This window comes from Miscanthus floridulus, chromosome 3 (genome assembly GCF_019320115.1).
Source record: "Miscanthus floridulus cultivar M001 chromosome 3, ASM1932011v1, whole genome shotgun sequence".
NCBI classification, from domain to species: domain Eukaryota; kingdom Viridiplantae; phylum Streptophyta; class Magnoliopsida; order Poales; family Poaceae; genus Miscanthus; species Miscanthus floridulus.
In genome coordinates this window covers 1233189-1257765 of record NC_089582.1, presented here as the reverse complement: position 1 = coordinate 1257765, position 24577 = coordinate 1233189, and the positions used below count along the sequence as shown (strand labels likewise).

At 45.6% G+C, this 24577-nt stretch overlaps 1 protein-coding gene across 1 annotated transcript in view; it reads left to right on the top strand.

Moving 5' to 3' along the window:
* The first annotated feature begins 11482 nt into the window (after positions 1 to 11482).
* Positions 11483 to 24577, top strand: part of LOC136542951 (disease resistance protein Pik-2-like) — a 289698-nt gene continuing 276603 nt past the window's right edge. Inside the window, exon 1 of the mRNA XM_066535556.1 lies at positions 11483 to 12487. Coding sequence (XP_066391653.1) covers positions 11634 to 12487 — 854 coding nt within the window. The 5' untranslated portion in view covers positions 11483 to 11633. The remainder of the gene's footprint in view (positions 12488 to 24577) is intronic.

Sequence of the window (24577 nt, the reverse complement as noted above, 5' to 3'; positions counted from 1 at the left end):
GGCCTTTGATGTTCAGCCTTGACTCTATTGCAGGTGTCACAATGTGCCACATGTCCTGCAATGTCTGTCTTCATGCCTTTCCACCAGAAGTGTTTCTTCAGGTCTTGGTACATCTTTGACCCTCCAGGGTGAATATAGTATTTGGAATTGTGAGCTTCCGACAGAATTTCCCCTCGTAGTACTGGGTCAGATGGAACGCAGATTCTGTTCTTGAACCCGATGGTTCTTTGTTCATCTTCTTGGTGGTTGGTCTTGTAGCCTAGTTTCATCAGACCACGGAGATACTCAATCTCTTCACAACTTTTCTGAGGTTGACGGATGCGATCTGTGAGATCATACTGTATGCGGAGCTCATTCAGCAAGCCATGTGGTAGTATCTCTAGTTGGAAATCATCAATCTCTCCCTTGAGCTCAGGTGGTACTGATTCAGTGATCAAGGTGTGACAGTAACTCTTGCGACTAAGAGCATCTGCGACTACATTAGCTTTTCCCAGATGATAGTGAATTTCTAGGTCATAGTCCTTGATCAACTCAAGCCATCGGCGTTGCCTCATATTCAAATCTTCTTGAGTGAAAAAGTACTTCAAGCTCTTGTGATCGGTGTAGATGTCACACTTGTTGCCTATCAAGTAGTGTCTCCAGATCTTCAAGGCATGCACAACTGCTGCTAACTCTAGATCATGGGTTGGGTAACGGTTCTCGTGTTCTTTCAACTATCGAGAAGCATAAGCTATCACTCTTCCATCTTGCATCAGCACACAACCAAGTCCTTGATGGGATGCATCACAATAGACCATGAAATCTTTGCAGATATTAGGCAATGATAGCACAGGAGTTGTGGTAAGCTTTTGTTTCAATTCCTAGAAGCTTTGTTCGCACTCGGGTGTCCATTCAAACTCCTTGGTCTTCTTCAGTAGATTGGTCATCGGACGGGCTATCTTGGAGAAGTTTTCGATGAATCGGCGATAATATCCGGCCAATCCCAAGAAACTTCAGATTTCTGTCATATTACGGGGTTGATCCCATTCTTTCATGGCTTCAATCTTGGCTGGGTCAACTGCGACACCCTCAACTGATAGTACATGGCCTAAGAAGGCAACTTCCTGTAGCCAAAACTCACATTTACTGAACTTTGCATATAGCTGATGTTGGGCTAGTTTCTCAAGCACGGTTCTCAGATAATGTTCATGTTCTGCAGCGGTGGATGAATAGACAAGGATGTCATCAATGAATACCACCACGAACTTATCCAGTTCATCCATGAAAACCTTATTCATCATGTTCATGAAGTATGCAGGAGCATTCGTGAGTCCAAAGGACACCACGGGAACTCAAACTGACCATACCTAGTCACAAACGCTGTCTTCGGGATGTCACTTTCTCGAATCTTCATCTGATGATAGCCTGATCTGAGATCAATCTTGGAGAAATACTTTGCACCTCGAAGCTGATCAAGCAGATCATCAATTCTTGGCAGGGGGTACTTGTTCTTGATGGTGACTGCGTTCAAGTTCCGGTAATCAATGCACATTCTCATCGAGCCATCCTTCTTCTTAACAAACAGAATGGGGGATCCCCAGGGTGAAGCACTGGGCCTGATATATCCCTTTGAGATGAGCTCATCAAGCTGTTTCTTGAGCTCAGTCAGTTCATCAACTGACATGCGATAGGGTCTCTTGGCAATGGGTCCCGTTCCCGGTAACAGATCAATGATGAACTCGACATCACGGTCTGGTGGCATACCCGATAATTCTTCAGGGAATACATCGGGATAGTCTCTGACTACTGGCACATCATGAACTATCTTCTCCTCTTTTTGTGATTCTAAACTTGCTTTAAGGGCACATAGGATAGAGGTGGACTTTCTGGACTGGGGTTCACATCTAATGACTTGGCCTGATGGGTGGGTCGCTTGGACATATCTAGGTGAACATGATATGATACCTCGATGAATGGTTAATCAATCCATATCTAAGATGACATCTAGGTTAGTGGAAGGTAGCAGGGTTAGGTCAGCTCTAAAGATAAGACCCTCAATGGTAAGACTCACTCCCTTACAGATGTGGGTGCACTTTAGGTCTCCTAAAGGTGAGCTGGTGATGATAGGCTCTTCACGTGGGGTTACAGATAGGTCATGATCTCATGAAAACTTAGATGATATGTAAGAACAAGTTGCTCCAGAGTCAAATAGAACTGATGCAGTATTGCCATTAACTAAGAACATACCGTACACAACATCAGGGGCAGCTTGTGCTTCCTCGGCGTCCAGATGGTTGAGACGTCCACGAGTAGCTGATCCCTTGAACTGAGACTTCTGTGCAGCTGAGTTCTGAGGGCACTCAGTGACTTTGTGACCTGGTTGGCCACAAGCAAAGCAGGTGAAAGGCGTACCACCTGTAGGGGTTGGCGCGGGTGCCTTCCAGTTTCTAGTGCTTGGTGCGGGGCGATTCTGTGCTGGGCATTCATTCACTGTGCGGGGACGGTTGAAACGGTCCTGACTATTGCGGTCCTAAGCATAACGGTCCTGGGTGTAACGATCCTGAGCAGGGCGGGAGTATTTGGTGGTGTAGCCTCCACTTCCCCTACTCGATCCAGGGTTGTCATCCCTGTGATGGCGAGAGCGTTCCCTAGATGGTGCATCTCTGTGGAACCTCTTGCGATCACGACCACGGAGAGACTCCTCAGGCTTACGTTTCCTATCCCTGTACTCTTCTCCAGCTTCAGCACGGTCCTTCTCAATCTAGATGCAGCGATCCACCAGAGTTCACAACATAAGAAGGTGCATAGCGCAGAAGGTTGGTGAAACGAGTAGTGTACTCACTCACCCTGTCCTTTCCCATCTTGATGTTGCGGAACTCCTCGGCTTTGGCCTCCATGATACCCTTGGGAATGTGATACTCAGTGAATGCTTCAGCGAACTCATCCCACGAGATGTGGGCAGGGTCCTCATGGGCATCACTGAAACTATCCCACCAGGCGCGTGCTGCACCCGTGAGTTGGTGTGTGGCAGCTCCAACACACTCATCATCGGTGAAAGTAGTGAGGTCAAGCTTCTTCTCCATTTCCTTGAGCCAGTCATCGGCTACAAGTGGGTCAGGGTCGGTGCCATCATAGGTAGGTGGCCTTCTCAATCTTAATGTGCGGGTTAAGTCCCTTGCGGTAATAGTACAGCTTCTCCTTCTTAGAGTTCACAACATAAGAAGGTGCATAGCGCAGAAGGTTGGTGAAACGAGTAGTGTACTCACTCACCCTGTCCTTTCCCATCTTGATGTTGCGGAACTCCTCGGCTTTGGCCTCCATGATACCCTTGGGAATGTGATACTCAGTGAATGCTTCAGCGAACTCAACCCACGAGATGTGGGCAGGGTCCTCATGGGCATCACTGAAACTGTCCCACCAAGCGCGTGCTGCACCCGTGAGTTGGTGTGTGGCAGCTCCAACACACTCATCATTGGTGAAAGTAGTGAGGTCAAGCTTCTTCTCCATTTCCTTGAGCCAGTCATCGGCTACAAGTGGGTCAGGGTCGGTGCCATCATAGGTAGGTGGCCTTAGCTTCAGAAATCCCTCTAGCTTCCTTTGAAAGTCATTCTGCTGACCTCCCTGACGATGATTTGCTCCTTCAACAAGAGCTACAAGAAGCTGGGTCTGTTGTGCCATCACTTCTGCTAGGTTCGGTGGTGGTGGTGGAGGAATGTTCTCCTCAGGCGGCGGAGTATTCTTTAGGTGGAAAGGTATCCCTCCACGTCCACGGCCACGGCCATGACCACGGTTGTTGCCACCACGTCCCCCATTGGGTTCAACTGGTTCAGGGGTGGGCGCACGTCCTTGATTCATTAGGCGATTAGAATGGCGGTTCGGCATCTGCAACACGGATCATAGAGAGTTTAGTGCTTGTGCCATAAGTGCTTATAGTTCAATATGATTACATGATTTTGACGATTTAAAGAAAAACATTTATGCTATCCAACACTCATTACAAAAGAAGCAATAAGATTCATAAAGATGTAATAAGATCCGAAACATTCATTACATGGTTTTTTATTACATAGCATCATCTCCAGTAGCTACACTTAAATACGTGCGAGAATCATACTACGCATAATGTCTCCTAATACATCTCATAAGGGGTACATCATGGGGTACAACTTACGGACGCTACTGACATGACTCATGACCACATAGGGTCATCTACTCTGACTCATACACCACAGCTAGGATACGACTATTCTCGATCTCGATCTCCTCGTCAGACTTGTGAAGTCGGGACACGTACTTCAAGGCCTCGGCGAGCTCCTCAGTAGGCTTGGCTCCGGGTAGGGTAGGGCAGGCATCTGGGTTGAGGCGAGTCGGGGCTAACTCAAACTCCTCTATCCTAGGCTTCGTCTTGCTGCGAACCTCCTTGGGTAGCTGATCCCACATACCCTTCATCTCCCTAAGGCGCTTCCTATCAGACTTCTGCCAAGCCTGCCAGATCCTCTCACACTTGTCCTATAGGTACTCGGTCTGCCTGAGTGCCTCGATCAGGTGACCCTGGTTGCGAACGGCCTTCTTCCTGGACTCCTCTAGCTCCTGAGTCAGGGTCTTGTTCTGAGATTGGATCTTCAGCATATTAATCCCCTTGGATCTCTCTCTGTCTCCTCTACGGTTGAACTCAGCCTTCTTGTCATCCAACTCACTCTGCAACTCCAAGACCTTGCTGTCGAGGTAGCAGTTCCTGTTGCCTAGGTCAGTTGCTTTGTCCTGTAAGTCAGCGACCTTGGCTCTGTGGGCCTCCTCATGACGGTTGAGCTCATCCTGCAGCTTGGCAACTGTCTCCAGTAGACTAGCTCGCTCCTGTGCTCCCTGCGAGTCTCGCTCCTGGTACTCCCACCGGAGGGCCTGGTCCTGACGTCTCCTCTGCTCCAGCTGGGTCACGTACCTGTCCTGCTCCAGTAGGTGAATAGCTGAGACTCGAAGGCATCTATCCTCCTTGGCAAGGATAACTCTGCCTGCTGTGAAACTCTGCTCACTGGGGGTAAGGCTAAGGTCGAGGCCTAGGGAAGTAGACAGAACTCTGTCATCTTCAGGTGCTCGTAGTGGTCCCTCATCACTCTGCGAAGTGCCTTATGTGAGATAGCTCGCAGTCCCTCCTCGACTGTGTCCTCTATAGTCAACTCAGTGAAAGCTAGGACAGAAGGTAAGGTGGTGCTAGCTGGGAACTCCACTGAGGAGACAATTGGTCCTTCGATTCCTCCTTCCTTAGCTGGCTTCCCGGTGTAGGTGACCTTGACAAGCTCGTCGGGAACACCTAACATGACGAGAACTCGGCAGAGGGTCTATGCAAAACCCCTGAGCTCACGTAGGTCAAAGGTAAGCTTGGCGTGGTCTAAAGGTAGCGGTCCTAGTGGCGGCTAGTCAACGTTCGTTGCCATCTGCATGTTTCAAGCGGACAGGTGTTAGCAGGTCAATAATAGATAAGCCTTGCATAAAAGTAAATGCAGGGTCAGTATATAACCGAAAGAAGGGTTGTCCACATCCTATTCTATCATCCATTTCTGAGGGTTTCGTCCTAAGGTCAAGTATGGCTCTGATACCAACTGAAACGACCCTGATTTCCATGAAGGGAAATCCACAGCGTCAAAGTGTAATACGATCGTTGTAGGTCATATTACCCAGATTCCAGTCGAATATCACATCCATACAACGATAATATCAGAGTACAAATAGTGCGGAATTACATAATTTATTACATCACCGCATTGGCGGAATCAATAGTAGCATTCATTCAGAACAGCTTGAAGATAAGATCACCAAACTCGAGCATAGGCACGAACCCCTCATCCGTCAAACCCCTCGGAGCTATACTCCTCAGCAGAACCTGTATGCCAAAATTTATCAGTACGATTTGTACTGGCCACTCCCAACCCTATGAGCGTTGCTTTGTGGAAATTGGATATAAGTTGGATATAATCAAAAGGAACCTATAAGGCTGGGGTTTCCTATGTACTTTAGCATATCAAGTATATAACAGTATAGTCAAGTTTTAACACCATTCACACACATTCCACCCCATTCCCATTCTAGGGCCAGGTTTCGATCCTGGGATCGAAACACCACCATCTCCACACCATCACCATACCACACCCATACCATCGCTCAGTCGACAGGCCAACTCCCTCTCGGCACTGTCTCAAGGCCCGTAGCCCCTGGCTACGACCAAACACTCACTTCTAGGGGAAGAAAAGAAGGACTCATCTCACTATCTAGTTTAAGCGAAACCCAGGAAAGGTCCATAGCCGATAAGTCGGCACATGTATCGATCGATCAACCATACACTCTGCAGAGGTTTTACATAACCACAAGATCCGCCTTCCTCGCTGACCGTCGTCAGCTAGGCTGATTCCGGCTGCTTGCTAGCCTAGGATAATGCCACTCTACCATTTAGCCCTGGTTCACCCCAAGTCAAGTCTAGGGTGGCTGAAACTGTGAGTCATGAGCCGGGTCCACAAGGTCTCCATGAAGTCTCGGAAGGGTGTGGGGGAAATCCTCTGCGCCCCGTACCTCCTTACACTGTCCGCTATCAACCTAGCAGTAGTGGCAATATCCTACCAAGTAGTCCAGCCATCCCGCACCATATAGGGCGAGTGGTACGTAAGGCTTCCCGGTGAATCTAAGTACTAGTAAGTCCTTAGGGATGACCAAGCCAGAATGTCTCCATCAGAGTTTCCATTCATCGTGCCACCACAGCACCTCCATCCCGGGCTCCACCCGTCACAGGTTCACACCCAGGTCCACCTCATATACCATTTTACCCACCACAGGTATCCATTCCAGGGGTGCCCAGGTAGCATCCCATAGCAAGACTTGCCCTAGGCTCGTCGTATACTCCAACTTGGTCGACACAACCCTCACCCTCCACACACCCGAGTCACACACGCAGCACTCTCCCCATGGTCCAGATAACACCAGTTTCTACCACACTCGTAGTAGAAGCGTAATAGAAGTATAAGTAATGAAATATATAGTAGTAAGCGTGTGTCTAGCCTAATAGCAGGGTATGCAGGGGTAAGGTTGCGTCAAGGTAAAGGCTTTCAAGCAAGCATACTACCATGCAAGTCCTAGCATAATATAATTGTAGCAGTAAAGTAAAGCGTTAGCAGTTCTATATTAGCCATGCGTAATAGGTGCTACGAGATTAGGTGGGATGTGGCACCTTCAGTGTAGTCGTCTCCATACTCCTCACGGTACTCACGGTCCTCGTCTGTCAGGTTCTCCTCCGAGTCTGCAACGTTTGCATTATAGTCACGTTAGCGACGTCTACAGAGTAGCACAAAGAAGCAATGAAAATTCAAAAGAGTCAAATGCACTCAAACATAAGTTCATTGCGTAGAGCTTGATTTTAGATGAATTTTGGTCCTGGTCTCGTATTTTTCCGAGGTCGTATGAATTAGTTATGAATTCCTGAATTTTAAATCCTTTCTGAAATTGAATAAAGGCTGAATTAATCCTGGGCTGACACGTGTCATGGTGTCACTGGTCAACGTGGCATGCTGATGTCAGCATGACGTCAGCATCACAGTTCCGAGCTGACAGGTGGGGCCCAGCTGACGTCATTATGACGTCAGCGTGACGTCATCAACGTCGTCCACACCGACAGGTGGGGCCAAAGGATATTGGGTCACTGATAGGTGGGTCCGGCGAAGTCAACATCGGTCAATGGTCAACAATCAGGGTCACTAACATGTGGGGCCAGGTCAACGGTCAACGTTGACCAGTCAACGGTCAACAAGGCCGGGTCTCAAACGGCCTTCAGGTTGGGCCATTCTGGGCCGGGCCGAACACGTGGCGTGCTGTGGCGCAGCCACGTCACGGCCGTGGGCTCTTATTGGCTTCGTCCGCAGCACGGCTCACACCGTGTGGCTCACGGTGGACCAGCGCTCCTGGTCCATGGTCCTAAGGCAGGGTCCATGGTGGACCGTGCCCATCGTCATTTCTCCTCGGCTTGGCTCATGTGCACCGGGTGTAGGGCGGCGCTGCTCACCTTGCCCCTTCTCCTCTGTTTCTTCCACGGCGCGCTCCCGCCGGCGACGTGCTCACCGGCGAGCTCCCGCAATGGCTCAGGCATCCAATAGAGGTGGGGAAAAGCCTCCCTGTGCCATGGCAACTGCAATGGTGAAGTCAGGGCGACGGATGGTGCATCCTAAGTCACCGGTCACGGCGATCGGTGGCTCGAGCACAACCAGCGTGCGGGAATGGCGCGGGTGCAGCGGCACTGGCCGGATCTGTGGTGCGCATGGGCGTCACAATGCTCCAGCAGCATGTTGGGTAGGTCGAGGGGTCCTCTAGGGCCTCCGGTGGCGTCACAGTGGGGCGTGTAGGCTCCTACGGATCCATGTGGACGTGGCGAGGGTGTCTAGAGCTCAGGGCAGGACTTCCGGTTTCTAGGTGGCCGGTAGGGTCTTCCCAACGGCCACGGCGACATGGTGACGACGGCGAGGCGCGCGGGTCACTACGGGCTCCTGCGGGGTGGTCACGGCGTGCACGTGAGTTACCCGTGGCTTCAGCGAATGGAACGGGCGAGTCAAGGAGGCGCCAGGCACTCCCATCGGTACTGGCCACGGTGGTCGGTGCTCGGACCGGTGGTCGGGTGCTCGGACTGGTGGTTGGGTGCTCGGACCGGTGGTCTAGTGCTCGGCACGGTGGTCTGGTGCTCGGACTGTGGTCTGGTGCTCGGACTGTGGTCTGGTGCTCCGGTGGTGGCTGCGTCATGGCGGCGGCGTTGCGAGCGTGGCATGCGTGCTCGGCTATGGCGTCTGGGGAACCTAGAGAGGCCTACAGCGTCCAAGGGCTCGGGGATGGTCACGGTCAACATGAGTGTGCTGTGCTAGTGTGCCTAGAGGCTGGGGATGGCCTTGGCCTAAGCGCTCACGGTATGGAGTGCCATGGCCGGAGTAGCAAGGTCCAGTGGCGAGCAGGGAATGAACCGGGGCTCGCCGTGGGTGCTGTGGAAGAAAGGATGGCGGTGCAGTGTCGAGTTGCGGCCGTGTAGCTCCGGAAGCAGTGCCGTGCAGTGCCGACCCATGACCGTGATGACGACGACGACGTCGCCCTCGGCTCTGGCGACTTCGGCAGCGTGCGGGGGCTCCGATCCTCCTCTCACGATCTCCTTCTCGGCCCTCTACTCTCGGTGTGGTGTGGCTGCTGGGCCACCAAGCGGCGGCGAAGGCTGAGGGAGAAACTAGGGCGCCGGGCGTGAGCGGCGTGCGTGCTGGCTTTATAGCCGAGCGCTATGCCTCCTAGGGCGGATGGCATCGTGCGGTGGAGGCATGTGCATCGCATCAGACGGTGGTGCGGGGTTGCGTGGGCACGGCGCAAGGGGACAGGGTCATGCCCCGGGCGTGACCCCCTGGCCCGCCCCTGCCACAGCTGTCGGGCGCCGGTCGCGTAGGCGGTTGAGGCGTGGGTGAGGAAGACGACACTGTAGACGGGGGGTGCGGCTGACATGCGGGGTCCAGCGGGCAGTGGCTGCGAGCGTGGCAGACGGGTGTGCGAGCGTGGGCGACGCGCTGGGCCGGCTCGTGGGCTGCGTACGGGCGCGCCGGTGCAAGGTGGGCGCGGTTGGGCTGGCTGGGCCGCGAAGCCGAGCAGCCTGGGCTGCAAGGCCTTCTTCCTCGTTTCCTTTTTCTGTTTTTCATTTCATCTCTTTTGTTTGAATTCGAATTTGGTTCTAGAATTTGAATTCCAAATTGGTGCACCTAATTTATTGGAGTTGTTAAGCATATCATAACTCAAATGGAAATCCAAATCACATTTTGAATAATCAATGTATGCATCACTTTATTAGTTAGATTTTAAATAATCACAATTAACTAATGACATGGCATGCTTCTGTGTTAACTTGGGTTGGGGTTAGACCTAATGCAACTCCTGGGTTGGGTTACTTTACATGACACTCATCATCACATGGAAGTTTTGAGAAAAATTTTGTAGTTGGTATTTTTGGTGTGTGGAGTTTTGGGTTGTTACAGTTGCAAGCCACCTATCTAAATAATTCTAGTTGCTATGATTACTAGGCACATAGGAAGCTAAGTCACTACTCACGAAGAGCTCTCAAGGCTACACTAAAGAACTCCACTAGGTGAAACTAAACTAGCAAGCAAGCTCTCAAGACTAGCTACACTAAAGCGCTTGCTGCACAACTAGTTTGTAAGGAACGTAAGGAAGTGAGTAGGGTAATTATACCACCGTGTCGAGGAATGAACCAATTACAGTGAAGTCAATCCAATCACCGGGAGAATCCCAATCACACGAGAGGCACAAGATTTTTCTCCTGAGGTTCATGTGCTTGCCGGCACGCTAGTCCCCGTTGTGTCGATCAACACTTAGTTTTTCGACAGCTAATAGGTGTTGCACGAACCTAGTCCGACAAATGGACGCCGCAAGAACCTACGAACAAGTGAGATAACTCAATGACACGAGCAATTCACTAGAGTTATCTTTCGGCTTTCCGTCGGGGAATGTACAACAAGACCCCTCACAATCACTGGAGACGGCCATGAACAATCACCAACTCGTGCCGATGCTCCTCCGCTTCTCCAAGCCGTCTAGGCGTCGGCAAACGCCAAGAGTAACAAGAAAACAGCAACAAATCGATCCCCAAGTGCCACTAGATACAATCACTCAAGCAAATGCACTTTGGATCACTCCCAACTCACTCAGGATGCACAACCAAGCAAGAGAATGAGTGGGAGAGGTTTGGCTCAACTCAAAGGATGCTATCACATGTAAGAATGACTAAGAGAGTGAGCCAAACACGTGCAAGCTCTATTTATAGAGCCCTCGAAAAGTTACAGCCGTTATGCCTTGGGGAGGTCCGGGTCCAAGCTCTGGACCCTGAATCCGGACCGCTACATTAGGGGTCTGGACCCTAGGATGACGCCACGTGTCCCACGTTCAACCATGACCCTTAGATCCTAGCCGTTACTATTTTACCCTGCTTATTGCATAGATCTGAACCCTAAAACCGGACCATGGTCCGGACCAACTCCCATCGGGGTCCGGACCAACTCCCATCGGGGTCCGGACCATGACAGAGACGTTCCAGATAGGAAATTATGTCCGGACCCGGTCCGGAGTCAACTTCCGCACCCACTCCAGAGGCCGGCTTCTTTTTCTAACGAACCCGCAGAGGCCACGTCGACTCTTGTTTGCTGTGCGCGCGACGAGCCCGAGCCAGACCCTCGCCACTCGGTTCGAGGCTCCCGAGCCCCTGAGTCCGGCGTTCCCAGGCCGCGCGCTCGCCCTGCTTCACTTGCATCGTGACTCTAGCCGCTGGGACCGAGGTCGCAGAGGCCAGCGCACCGCAGAGCCGGTCCCACGAAGCCCCCGTCGGCCCGCTACCGCTGCACCGTCGAACCCGCTAGGAAAGCCTCGAACCCGCGCGTCCTCCAACTGCCGTGCCAAGAAGCCCCCGTCGGCCCGCTACAGCCTTCGATTCCGGTAGTGCAGAGTCCAGACCAGCTGACCAGCAGCATAAATCTCTCCCCAACCCCAACTCAACCGACAGTTGTGTGGCACACTGCGGCTCTGCTGAGCGCTTCTTCTCTCTTCTTGTTACATTACACGGCGAGCGAGCGAGCGAGACAGAGAGCGTTATGGAGGGCGCGGCGCAAACCTTGCTGAGCAACGCCGGGCAGCTGCTGAGTTCAGAGTACCAGCAGCTCAGTGGCGTCGGCGGTGACGTCGCTGAGCTGCGGGACGAGCTGGACGCCATCAACGCCCTCCTCATCATGCAGTCCGAGGCAGAGGATGGGGCCGTGGACCGCTTCCTGCAGGTGTGCATGAGGCAGCTGGGCGAGGTTGCCTACGACGCGGAGGACTGCATCGACCTTTACACCCTGCGCATCAGGTCCCGGCCCACCGACGGCGTGCGCGCCTGGCTGGGACGCCTGCTCCGGACGCTCCCGTCTCGCCGCCGCCTCGCCTGTGTGATCAGAGCCCTTCGCGCCCGCACCCTCGCCATCAGCGAGCGCCAGGCGCGGTTCGGCGTCAACCGTGACGCGCTGCGCCGCTCCCCTCCTCTGCTACCCGCCCCCATGACAGTGTCCACTCCAGCTAACGACGCCGACCGCCGCCACCGACTGGTCGGCATCGCGGAGCAGGCTGATAAACTGGCTGCACGGCTGAAGGCGCCGGTTGGCGACGAGGGTGAACGCAAGGCCGTTTTCTCCATCGTGGGGTTCGGCGGCCTTGGCAAAACGACGCTGGCCATGGAGGTGTGCCGGCGGCTAGAAGCGGAGTTCCCGTGGCAGGGGATGGTGTCCGTGTCTCAGGCGTTCAAGCCGAGCAGGGACCTCAAGGTGTTGCTCACGAACCTTCTTCGGCAGGTCGTGAAGCCCGAAACAGCTGACGACACGGGCATCAAGGAAGAGGCTGCCCTGGGTGCAATCGACAACCTGGATGACAACGGGCTAGCCAAAAGACTCGAGGAGCTTCTCGTGGACAAAAGGTACTGTTGTACTCCACTGCTCGAAATTATACGATGTTTTGGCTTTTCAGATACTTCCTCCATTTTAAATTATAAGTCACTTTGACTTTTTTGGTTCATCTATTTTTGCTATATATCTAGACATGTATCAAAAAAGTCAAAATGACTTATAATTTGAAACGGAGGAAATACGTAGTTTTTGTTATGTGCGCCTCTAAATTAAAGGAGATTCCAATTTATACTATTAATAATGATAAAAGTGACTTTCCACGGACCATGGTAGTTCTAATGATACCATATTTACACTATCTATTGCTATTATAGTATTCCTTTGAAAAAATCACATTAACCCTAATTAGAAGTACAACGCCTGCAATGATTGTCACTATTGGATCTATTCTGTTTTTCTAATTACCACATCTGACATTGTGAAAATAATATAAGGAAAGCCCTTAATCTTCATCCTAACTAATCATGCATCTATGCCACTATGAAAGTATAGGCTCATAAATTTTGCATTTAAATCACCGGCCCAACCATTGTTGTAAATAACCTAAAGTAGCCTATAGCAATGTCGTTACACTAGTAGAGAACAAACTTTTCGTTTGGATCGGTTTTTGGCTTTAGTCTCGACCATATTTGGGCCCGGGACCAAAGAGAGGATTAGTCCCGATTGGGACAACCAATCGGGACTAAAGTCACCTACCCAACGGCCAGAGCCGTAGGCTTTTGCATGAGGGAACCTCTAGTCCAGGTTATGAAAAATAACATAAAGTAATTGTCTAAATTTACATCTACCTACATCTATCATTTATAAAATACCAAAGTACTAATAGATGTGCTTATACAATATCCACCTCTGACTTCTTAAATATAGAAACAAACTAACTTAAGTAATACAATCATGATGTCAGTCACCATTCGCACCAAGGTCCCATTTGGTGGAGCTCTGGCCGGCTTGGCTCTAGCTCCTCCTTGGGCCGTGTAGCAAAAAGTTATTGTATCTTTCTTATCAAAATAAACTAAAAACCATATTTTTTGCTTCACCAGTTTCTCCACGCACTATAGCAAGTAGTTGAAGTCGTGACAAACAAGACCTTGTATACATATTTGTATAACAAACAATGGTCACATATCTATTTCTAGGTCAAGCATATTAGTTGAAACTAAGGTTTTAGCTTAGTATATGTCAAATACACATAGAGACGTGTGGCAATCACTACTATAGAAAACCTGCTAGAGGCGGGCGGAATCGATTAATGGAGATGGGCATTGCAACCGCTTCCAATCAAACACCTTCGTTAATGCAGATTAACGGAGGCGGTTGCTTTGCCCACCTCAAGCGGAATCAATTAACGGACCTCCGTTAATGTTCTCCAGAAAATCCAAAAAACCAAAAAACTTGCAACTTTGGAGATTTAAACCCACAACTTGGCGCTCAACACTACCACATCTCTACCACTAAACCACACACTAATTCATGTCTATATATAATATGTTATTATTTTATATCAATATTTTGTAATCTTATATTGAATACTTTGGCTACTAAATGAACTCAAATGGAAAAACTTTTAACTACAAAGTTTTAAATCTGGTTAAGTACTACAACTTTGGTGTGGGATGTATCTCCATCAGAGATAGTTTGAAAAATTCAAAAAATTGAGTCTCAAAACATGTGAATTTCAAAAATACATATTTGAGACTCTAGATGACTTTAAATCAGAAACTTGTCAATATCAAACATGTAGATTGGGTCGGCCACTAGAACTTTGGTATTAACTATGTAAACATTTGAGATCGTTTAGTTCGACCTCCATGCAGCCAACCAATCACGCTCTTACCGAAGAAAAGTCGCCCAATCTTCGTCCTCGTCGAGGCAGTCTTCGCAGTGGGCGAACGGCGGGTTCGATCCCTGGATCGACCGCGTTTCCTCACGGGGGTTTTCACCTTATGTCAGTGCAGCCTATCAACGCATGGTCCTACAAAGAGACTATAACGCGGGGTGAAAGCGGTATCCAGGTGCAGGCTCTCAGCGCGTGGTTCCACAAAGGATCTACGACGCGGGGTGAAAGTGGTAAGGATATAACAAAGTGTTTTTAATATTCACGCGTGGATGCAGCTAATCTGAATCCGATTATATGCCGATACTGTGTAGAATATGGAATCAACGAAATCCGGCGGATATGGATTATCCGATAATTGAACGTGGATTATCCAACACTTATAAGAGGATAATTATATGCGGATGTGCACTACTACAGGATGGCCTTGTTGTCTCGGGCGGTAACGGCCTTTAGTCCCGATTACCGTGCCAGGACAACGATCCTGGGACTAAAGGTGGAACCTTCAGTCCCGGGTCATCGAGCCGGGACTAAAGAGGGACCTTTAGTCCCGGTTGGTGTTACCAACCGAGACTAAAGGCCCTCCAGCCGAGCAAACGTGGCCGCACTCTTTAGTCACGGTTGGTAACCCCAACCGGGACTAAAGGTTCCTTTTCTTTTTCTTTTCTTTTTTGTTTAATTTATTTTCAGTTCAGTTACACATATTTGTTTAATATATAATATATTTTTATGTACGTATTCTACGCTGCTAATATAAATACACGCACGCATATAATTATATCTAATTCTCGTCTCGAACATTATTATATTCGAATAAAGTATGAAACTATATATATATATATATATGTATATATACAACACTTTCATAAACTTGTTCTCGAAAATAACAATATCAATAAACATTTAATTTACATCATTTATTCCTTAGGATCAAAGTAGAACTCGCCGTTGGGATTTAGCATTTTTTCTAGAAGAAATCCTGCTATTGACTCTTGAACTGCTTTCATATGGTCTTTTTGCATAACCCTTTGTTTCAACCATTCAGTCTTGCATTTAAAATAAAAGGAAAAGTATTGATACATATATATATATATATATATATATTCATTTAAAAATAAATAAAAAATTGATATATACGTACTATGAGGACATCTTCAGGAGTTCTTCTTATGTGCGCAGTGATAAATTCACAAACGTAGTATCCACACAAGTTATTATCTGGTTGCTGCCGCAAACACCACTGTATGAGAAGAAGATTATTCTCATCATCTCACACGTAAATTGAAGTAGGATATAGTAATTAAACACGTGGGGAAGTATATATAGTATAACTTACTGGTATTTCAACTACATTAAGTGGTGCCTTGCAATCTTTGCGGTGTTGCCGAATAAACTCTTTTCAAACCCTGTGCGACCAATAATGTACGATCGTTAATAAATTATGGCAAAGTCTATTCAATAATAGTTGTGCGCGAGAGATCGAAATTACCCCTGGATAATGTCTATCATATCTTGGTATAGTGCTTGCTCTTTTCTCAATGAGTCCAAGATTACTAACCGACTTGAGTTTAACTCAATGACAATGAGTATCCAGTGAAACCTGCATTGGTTTATACACACACGTACATGCATATAAGTTGTATTGATATTACATAAAATGTGTAGACTACATTATTATTAACACTTACTCAAAGTTGTATGAGAAAAGTATTGTTGTCTTGTCGTGTTGCTTCACGAAGAACCTCATGATATTCTTCTGTGCTTCAGATACCCACTACTCCTTGGCAATAATATCGGTTTTGAATACGATATAAGGATCAATTAAGCCAACACTGGTGTCTTGTATTCTTTGGAGTTCTGACATCTGGAATCTGTATATAAATATAAGTTATATGTGAGGATAATTATATACACATACGCATGGAAGTGAGTTTATTAAATAAAAGTAAGAATCACTTACAAACAAAAGTAGCTAATGATTGATTTGTCCAGAGCGTCCATGTGGTATAGTTGATGCAATTCTTCGAAACTAATATGTAAGATGTCATCGCCACGGAAGTAATGATGGTCTCTAAATCTGACAAAGATCCACTCCTCACCCCTGCCACACGCCTGCATGTACCACTTGTTGAGCAAGTATATTTACGTACCCAATTCATTCAGAGCCGCAGGGTTATACAGACTTTTGCCAAATTTATAATTCTTCCAGGTATCAACTTCCAGGTTCTGGATTGGAGCTTTGCTCATCAATTGATCCAAGGTTAAACCAGTATCTTCAAAAAAAAGCATTAAGGTCTTGAACCGACACTTCTCCAGAGTTGTCTGGTCGATAGACTTCTATGTTGGAACCATATTCATTAGCAACAACAAGATTTTACATTGGTTACTTCTGTTGTCCGAGCTGTGGGACATCCTTCCCTGATGCTCTTTTCCTTATCTTATCTGCATCATGTGACTTCACGAGGGAGCGGTCATAGTCTGATAGTGGCGGAGGCTTACGAAGTTCAAGCATCTTTTTCTTGTGGGCTTTGACCTTCTGCCTCAGCAGATCTCGTGGTATGTAAAAGTATGGCTTCTCCTTAAGCTTCGCTTGTCTCTGCTTTTCGATATCTATAAAAAAATCTTTCACTTTTTTGTGTTCTTCATCTGCTATTTGCTCATCAGTCTTTTTATGAAGTATTTTTCAAGAAATAACTCTTTTTTTTGGGTCTTCTTTGCCGCCGGGACCTTAGACGTCTCTATAGTGCGTCGCTGTGGAGGGGGTGGGGGCGGTGTTGGAGACCGGCGTGGAGGCGATGAGGCCGGTGTTGGAGACCGGCGTGGAGGCGTTGAGATCGTTGTGGAGGAGGTGGGGCCGGTGTAGGAGTTGGAAATTGTTGTGAAGGCGATGGGGCCGGTGTAGGAGTTGGAGATCGCCGTGGGGATGAAGTCTCTCGCCCCCCGCGACGCTGTGATGAGATGGGGAATGAATGATTGGGTTAGGCGGGAGGGAGACCCTGCTACAAAAACAAGTTGTGAGTCAATTATTTTTGAAGCCAATAGAAAATTAATGGAAAATAATATTTCATTCACTTTCATTCGTACCTAAGGTGAGGTAGGGGAAGCGGTGGCGCCCCAGGAATGATGATGAAGCGTTTGCGCCATTGAATAAATGTCTTCTCTGCTTCTCCTAGTGTCTTCTCCCCAGCACCGCCTTCAATGTCAAGAGAAACATTACTGTAACCTTTGAGCACTCTATCAACCGAGATGCTAGCATATCTAGGTTGAATAACTGACCCATGGATTCTTGGTGTCTTCGTTCGGTCTATTGGAGATACAACCCCGACAGCCACCATGATTGATGCATTATTACCATCTAGAATGTGCAGCTCACATGTTGTTAGAGGCTCGGTAATGTCATCAACAGGGAAGCGCAACCCAGCGTCATCTTGAATAACTAGCAGCTCCGTGGAAGCACAACTGCTTTTCATCTAACCAACGGGGCTAATGGTGACTCCCGGCGTTGATTGCGATTGCATTTGACTCATTGCTAGCTGCACTTGCCTCTTGATCTCCTCCTGCATTCTTGCCTCAAGAGATTTTTCTCGTTCACGTGATTTAAGCAATGCTTGTCGTGACTCATTAACAAATTGCTCCAATACACAGATTCGATCTACCTCCTCATCCTTCTTTCTCTGGCGGCTTCTATAGGTATCCTTGTCTGCTGGGAATGCTTGTAGCCACGAAACCGCCCCATAGCCTCTTGTTCGACCACCGTGTTCGGGATTCTCTAGGGCATATGTCAATTCATCATTCTCTCTGTTGGGCTTGAAAACACCACTATCAGCTTCTTCCCTAGCACGAGCTAGTCTCTGTGTTGCTCTCTCAATTTTTTGGCCGAAAATTAGCTTGCCAGTGTCTGCGTCTAGGCTTCCCCTATGAGCGTATTACCAATTCTTCGCACGTTGAGGCCAGTTCTTCTCTATTGTTTCAGGTATGATTCCCTTGGCAGTAATCTATGCTTCTAGGTTCTGCCACTTGGGAATAGCACTCCTATAACCACCTAATCTCATGCGATGATGGTATTGCTTCTGTCGGGCATTCTGCTGATTCCTCATCACATGTTCCTCACTCTCTTGAGATGTCTTGTATTCTATGAAGTCATCCCAATAGGACTCCAACTTGACAAACGCCTTAGCATTGAAATCCGGCGTATCATTCTTCAAGATAAACTTTTTATACAATGTCTTCTTCCAACTCTAGAACAATGTTGCCATCTTCATTGTCCAATCCCTCACTAGCTCCTTCAAAGCATCATCTGCTTGTAATGTGAAATGTTGAGTGATATCTCTCCAAGCTAGGTTCTTGTCACGATCAGATACAAAACTAACATTAGGAGCAGATATCTTCTGCTTCCATTCATGAGCACTAACTGGGATCCTATCCCTTACAATGAACCCACATTAATTGACATATGTCTGAGCATGTGGTCCCAATGGTTTGCCGGTGTCGGTGTCGAATTCTGATATTATGAAACGGCCCTCTAATGACTTTTTTGGCCCTCGGACTTTCCTACTCTTGCCGGTGGTTGATGTAGATCCAGAGACCGGCTACATGAGTAGAAACACAACGATTAACAACAAATATACGTACGCATGCATCTATAAGAGATGATAGATAATCGAATATACCTCGCCAGTATTTTCTTGCGCGACAATTTGTTGATCTTCAACCACCGGGATATTCAGGATATCCTCATAATCAGCAAAGTACTGACTCGTGTCATCTACATCTGCATTGGTGTCGGCGTTGATAATATCCGCCATTATGTCATCATTCAAGTTATCATCCGGAGCAGCCATTTGTATCTTCAAGATAACACATAGATAGAATTACTATGGCACATAACATAAGTACATGTGATAACACATATAGAATTACTAAATCCAATTAAATATAATAACACATAATATTTCATAAGGATAAACAATAATAAGGTATAACCTTTGGAATCGAATCAAAAACACTTTCGATCCAAAAACATGGAAATAAGTACATGTATATATACACATAGAATGATACAATTTTCTCTCTCTCTCTCTCAACACATAGAAATAAGTGCATATGTATATATCTCTAGATATGCATGTGATAACACATAGAATGTCTCTCTAGATACAATTTTCTCTCTCTCTCAACACATGAAAATAAATACATGTATATATACACATAGAAATAATTAAGTACATATGTATACATATATAATCTCTCTCTAGATATGCATGTGATATAGATAGAATTACTAATAAAATATCCAAGTGATATATAGATAGAATTACTAAAATAAAATATGCATGTGATATAGAGATAGAATTACTAATAAAATATGCATGTGTCAATTACTAAAACAAAATTAAATCTAACATATATATAGAGAGATAGAATATAATTACTAAATCCAATTAAATATAATAACACACATATATCTAGATAGAATTAATTACTAAATCTAATTAAACCTAACATATATACATAGATAGAATTACTAAATCAAAATTAAATCTAACACATATATAGAGAGAGATAGAATAATAATTACTAAATCCAATTAAATATAATAAACATATATACATAGATAGAATTACTAAATCAAAATTAAATCTAATTAACATATATAGAGAGAGATAGAATATATAATTACTAAATCCAATTAAATAAATCTAACATGAAATTAGATAAACTAGTAATAGATAATACATTTTAATCTAACATATATAAAAAACTATAATAAAAAACTATCTAAATAAAGTACTAATTAAATTTTAATACATTTAAATCTAACATATATCAAAAACTATCTAAAAACTAACTAAAAACTAACAATAAACTACTAATTAAATTTTAATACATTTTAATCTAACATATATCTAAAAAACTATCTAAAAACTATCTAAATAAACTAGTAATTAAATTTAACATACATTTTAATCTAACATATATATCAAAAACAATCTAAAAACACTAGAAACTTTGTAAACAAAATATGGTCGAGAGCAGCTAGCTAGCAGGCTAGCTGGGGCGGATGGCGGGCCAGGCAGGGCGTGCTGGCCGGCCACGGGGCCGAGCTGAGCACCTCGTGCGAGGACGACGTACGGCGGAGACGGCGAGATCGATGCGGGCGGATTGGTGCGGCCGGGCGAGGGACGACGACGGCGCGACGCGGCGCGGCAGACGAGCTCGACGGCCGCCGGGCGAGGCTCGACGATGAGGCCGGGCGGGAAGCAGTCGGCGATGGAGGGTGGGCTCGGGTGCAGCGGCGGAGATGGGATGCGGTGGAGAGACGGCGCGCGATGCGGGCCGGGCGGATGGCGCGGCTGGGCGGGGGTAGATGAAGACGGTGGCGCGGCAGAGACGAGCTTGACGCCCGGGCGGGGCTGGACGACGGAGGCGAGATCGAAGATGGCGGTGGCGGTGGCGATGATCGACGTGTAGATCGAAAAGTAGAAGATGAACAGAACAGGAACCGTTCGATATATATAGGCCGAGACCCTTTAGTCCTGGCTGGTAAGCCGAACCAGGACTAAAGGTCCAACCCTTTAGTCCCGGCTCGGCTTACCAGCCGGGACTAAAGGAGCTTTAGTCCCAGTTGGTGTTACCAGTCGGGACTAAAGGTATTTTTAGCCGAAATTGCCGCCCACCCTTTAGTCCCGGTTCCTGGCCAGGGCCGGGATTGAAGGCCTGAAAATTTTGGCAGCCCGCCAGAGTAATTGGAAAGGCCTGGGATTTTGATTTTGTTCTCCTTGTTTAATACTAGGTTAATCAATTAATTCTATAGCAACTTCAATACTTTGCAATATTTATTTTAAAAAATACTATTGATTAACTAATTATTTATTGTAAATAGGAAAATTTTGTAACCTAAAGTTTTTAATTTCTTTTATGAATATAGAATATAAATGTTACTAATACTAAGTATTTTGTTAATGCAAAAATATATTTGTAACCTAAAATTAATAAAACTAATATTATTCGATAGGAAAGTTATTATCACATTATTGTAACGTCAATGTTTCAATTTTTTCTCGATTTTTGACCAAAATTGACAGGAAATTTTTGTTGAACCTATGAAAATAAAGAAAATATAGTATTTTTATTCTACAACTTTTTCAAATGAAAAAATGGCCTATATAAGGATTGTAGATCTTGATGAGTTGAACAAACTTAATATTCAAAACTTTTCAATTTGAGACAATCTAGGGTTCCGAAAACTAGTTTGTAGGCATTGAAATTTAAAAATCACAAATTTGAACCATCTAAACTTTCTCAAATGGAAAGTTGACCAAAACAACAATTGTAGATATTGATGAGTTTAACAAACTTGGTATTCAAAACTTTTCAATTTGAAGTCATTTAGAGTTCATAATACTAAAGTCAAAGTGTTGTTTTTTCATTTGACCAAATTTGACTTGGTCAAACTTGCTCAAATGAGACACTAAATGACCTCAGATGAAAAATCTCTGAATACCAAGTTTGATCATCTCAGCAAGATCTACAATTGTTACATAGCTCATTTTCTCATTTGAGAAAGTTTTATCAAACACTAGTCACAAATTCTTAAATCTGATAGACTTTCTAAAACTATGTCACACACTTGTGAAATTTGAACTATATTTTGTTCAAACTTTCTCAAATGAAAAATGTCCTATATAAGGATTGTAGATCTTGATGAGCTGAATAAACTTGGTATTCAAAATGTTTCAATTTGAGACAATCTAGGGTTCCAAAAACTAGTTTGTAGGCGTCAAAATTTAAAAATCATAAATTTGAACCATCCAAACTTTCTCAAATAGAAAGTTGACCAAAATAACAATTGTAGATCTTGATGAGTTTAACAAACTTGGTATTCAAAAGTTTTCAATTTGAAGTCATTTAGAGTTTATAATACTAGAGTCAAAGTGTTGTTTTTTCATTTGACCAAATTTGACTTGGTCAAACTTGCTCAAATGAGACACTAAATGATCTCAGATGAAAAAACTCTGAATACCAAGTTTGATCATCTCAGCAAGATCTATAATTATTATATAGCTCATTTTCTTATTTGAGAAAGTTTTATCAAACACTAGTCACAAATTCTTAAATCTCATATAGACTTGTGAAATTTGAAACATATATTAAACATATTACAATGTGAAGTCATAACATACTACATAATATCCGTCTCTAAAATATAATATATTAAACATGCATCGTTGTATCTTGCGGGGACAACAGTGAATTTCTTCTTGACGTATGACCCTTGGTTATGATCTTGTCGTAACCATGGAGTGTCTTCATCATTTAACATGATGCTTGGATCTTTCTTCACTATGAAGGGTGAAATTCAGACATTTCTTTCATAATCTTCTGACATGTCTGACTTGTCTTCAATTTCCACTATATTTATTTTCCCAGAAAGAACTATGTGGCGCTTTGGCTCATTGATCATTGAGTTGATGTCTTCGTTTTTTCTTCTCTTTGATTTTGTAGACATGTCTTTCATATAGAACACCTGACTCACATCGGCAGCAAGAACGAATGGTTCGTCTTTGTACCCAATATTGTTGAGGTCCACTGTTGTCATTCCATACTCTTTGTCGACTGTTACCCCTCCTCCGGTCAGCTTCACCCATTGGCACCGGAACAAAGGGACTTTAAAATTAGGTGCGTAGTCTAGTTCCCATATCTCTTCTATACGGCCATAATATGTTTGTATATTTCCATTTGGATCTGTACCATCTATGCGAACACCACTATTTTGATTGGTGCTCCTTTTATCTTGGGCAACTGTGTAAAATGTATTCCCATTTATCTCATACCCTTGGTACGTGAGGATATGCCACGATGGTTGCCTAGCCAACAAATACAGTTGCTCATCAATATTGTCATCGCCTTGACATTCTTTTCGCAACCAACCACTGAAACTTTCCTTATGCTGACGCCTAATCTAAGCTTCAGTCTTCCCTGGAAACTTGGATCGTAAGAACTCCTTATGTATCTCGATGTACAGATGCACCAATGACGAGTTCTGAAGAACTGTGTAGTGTGCTTTATTGAAATAATCGTCTTACATGCCGATATATGTTTTCTTCCCTAAAGTTCCTTTACCACTGAGTCTCCCCTCGTGTCGCGATTCGGGAACGCCAATTGGGGCAAGGTCAGGAATAAAGTCAACACAGAACTCAATGACCTCCTTTGTTCCATAGCCCTGGACGATGCTTCCTTCAGGCTTAGAACGGACTTTCACATATTTCTTCAAGACTCCCATAAACCTCTCGAAGGGGAACATGTTATGTAAGAACATAGGTCCAAGAATACTAATCTCCTTCACCAAATGAACTAGGAGGTGTGTCATGATATTAAAGAAGGATGGAGGGAACACCAACTCAAAGCTGACAAGACATTGAACCACATCATTCTGTAGAGTAGCTAGTTCCACTGGATTGATTGCCTTCTGAGAAATTGCATTGAGGAATGCACATAGCTTCACGGTGGCTACACGTACATGTGGAGGTAGAATTCCTCTTAAAGCAACTGGAAGCAATTGCATCATAAGCACATGGCAGTCGTGGGACTTTAAGTTTAGGAATTTCTTCTTTGGCACATTTATTATACCCTTTATATTGGAGGAGAATCCCGATGGAACCTTGATGCTGCTTAGACATTCGAACATGCTGTCCCTCTCTTCTTTGCTAAGCGTGTAGCTAGCAGGACTTAAGTAATGATGTCCATCATCTGTCTTCTCTGGATGAAGGTTGTCTCGTTCTTTCATGCCCTACAAGTCCTGACGTGCTTCAAGTAAATTATTTGGCTTCCCGTACACACCCATGAATCCTAACAGGTTCACATAAAGATTCTTTGTTAGGTGTATCACGTCGATTGCGTTGCGGACCTCTAGGACTTGCCAATAGGGTAGCTCCCAAAAGATGGACTTCTTCTTCCACATGGGTGCGTGTCCCTTAGCATCTTTGGGAACAGATTTGCTGCCTTGTCCCTTTCCAAATACTACTTTCACATCCTTGACCATTGCGAGTACATCTTCCCTGGTTTGGTTATGAGGCTTCTTCCAGTGGTCTGGCTTACCTTTAAAATGCTTTCCTTTCTTTCTTACTTGGTGATTCAAAGGAAGGAATCGACGATGGCCAAGGTACACGACCTTTCGACATCTTTTCAAATATATGCTGTCAAGGTCATCAAAACAATGTGTGCATGCATTATATCATTTGTTTGTCTGACCTGAAAGATTACTTAA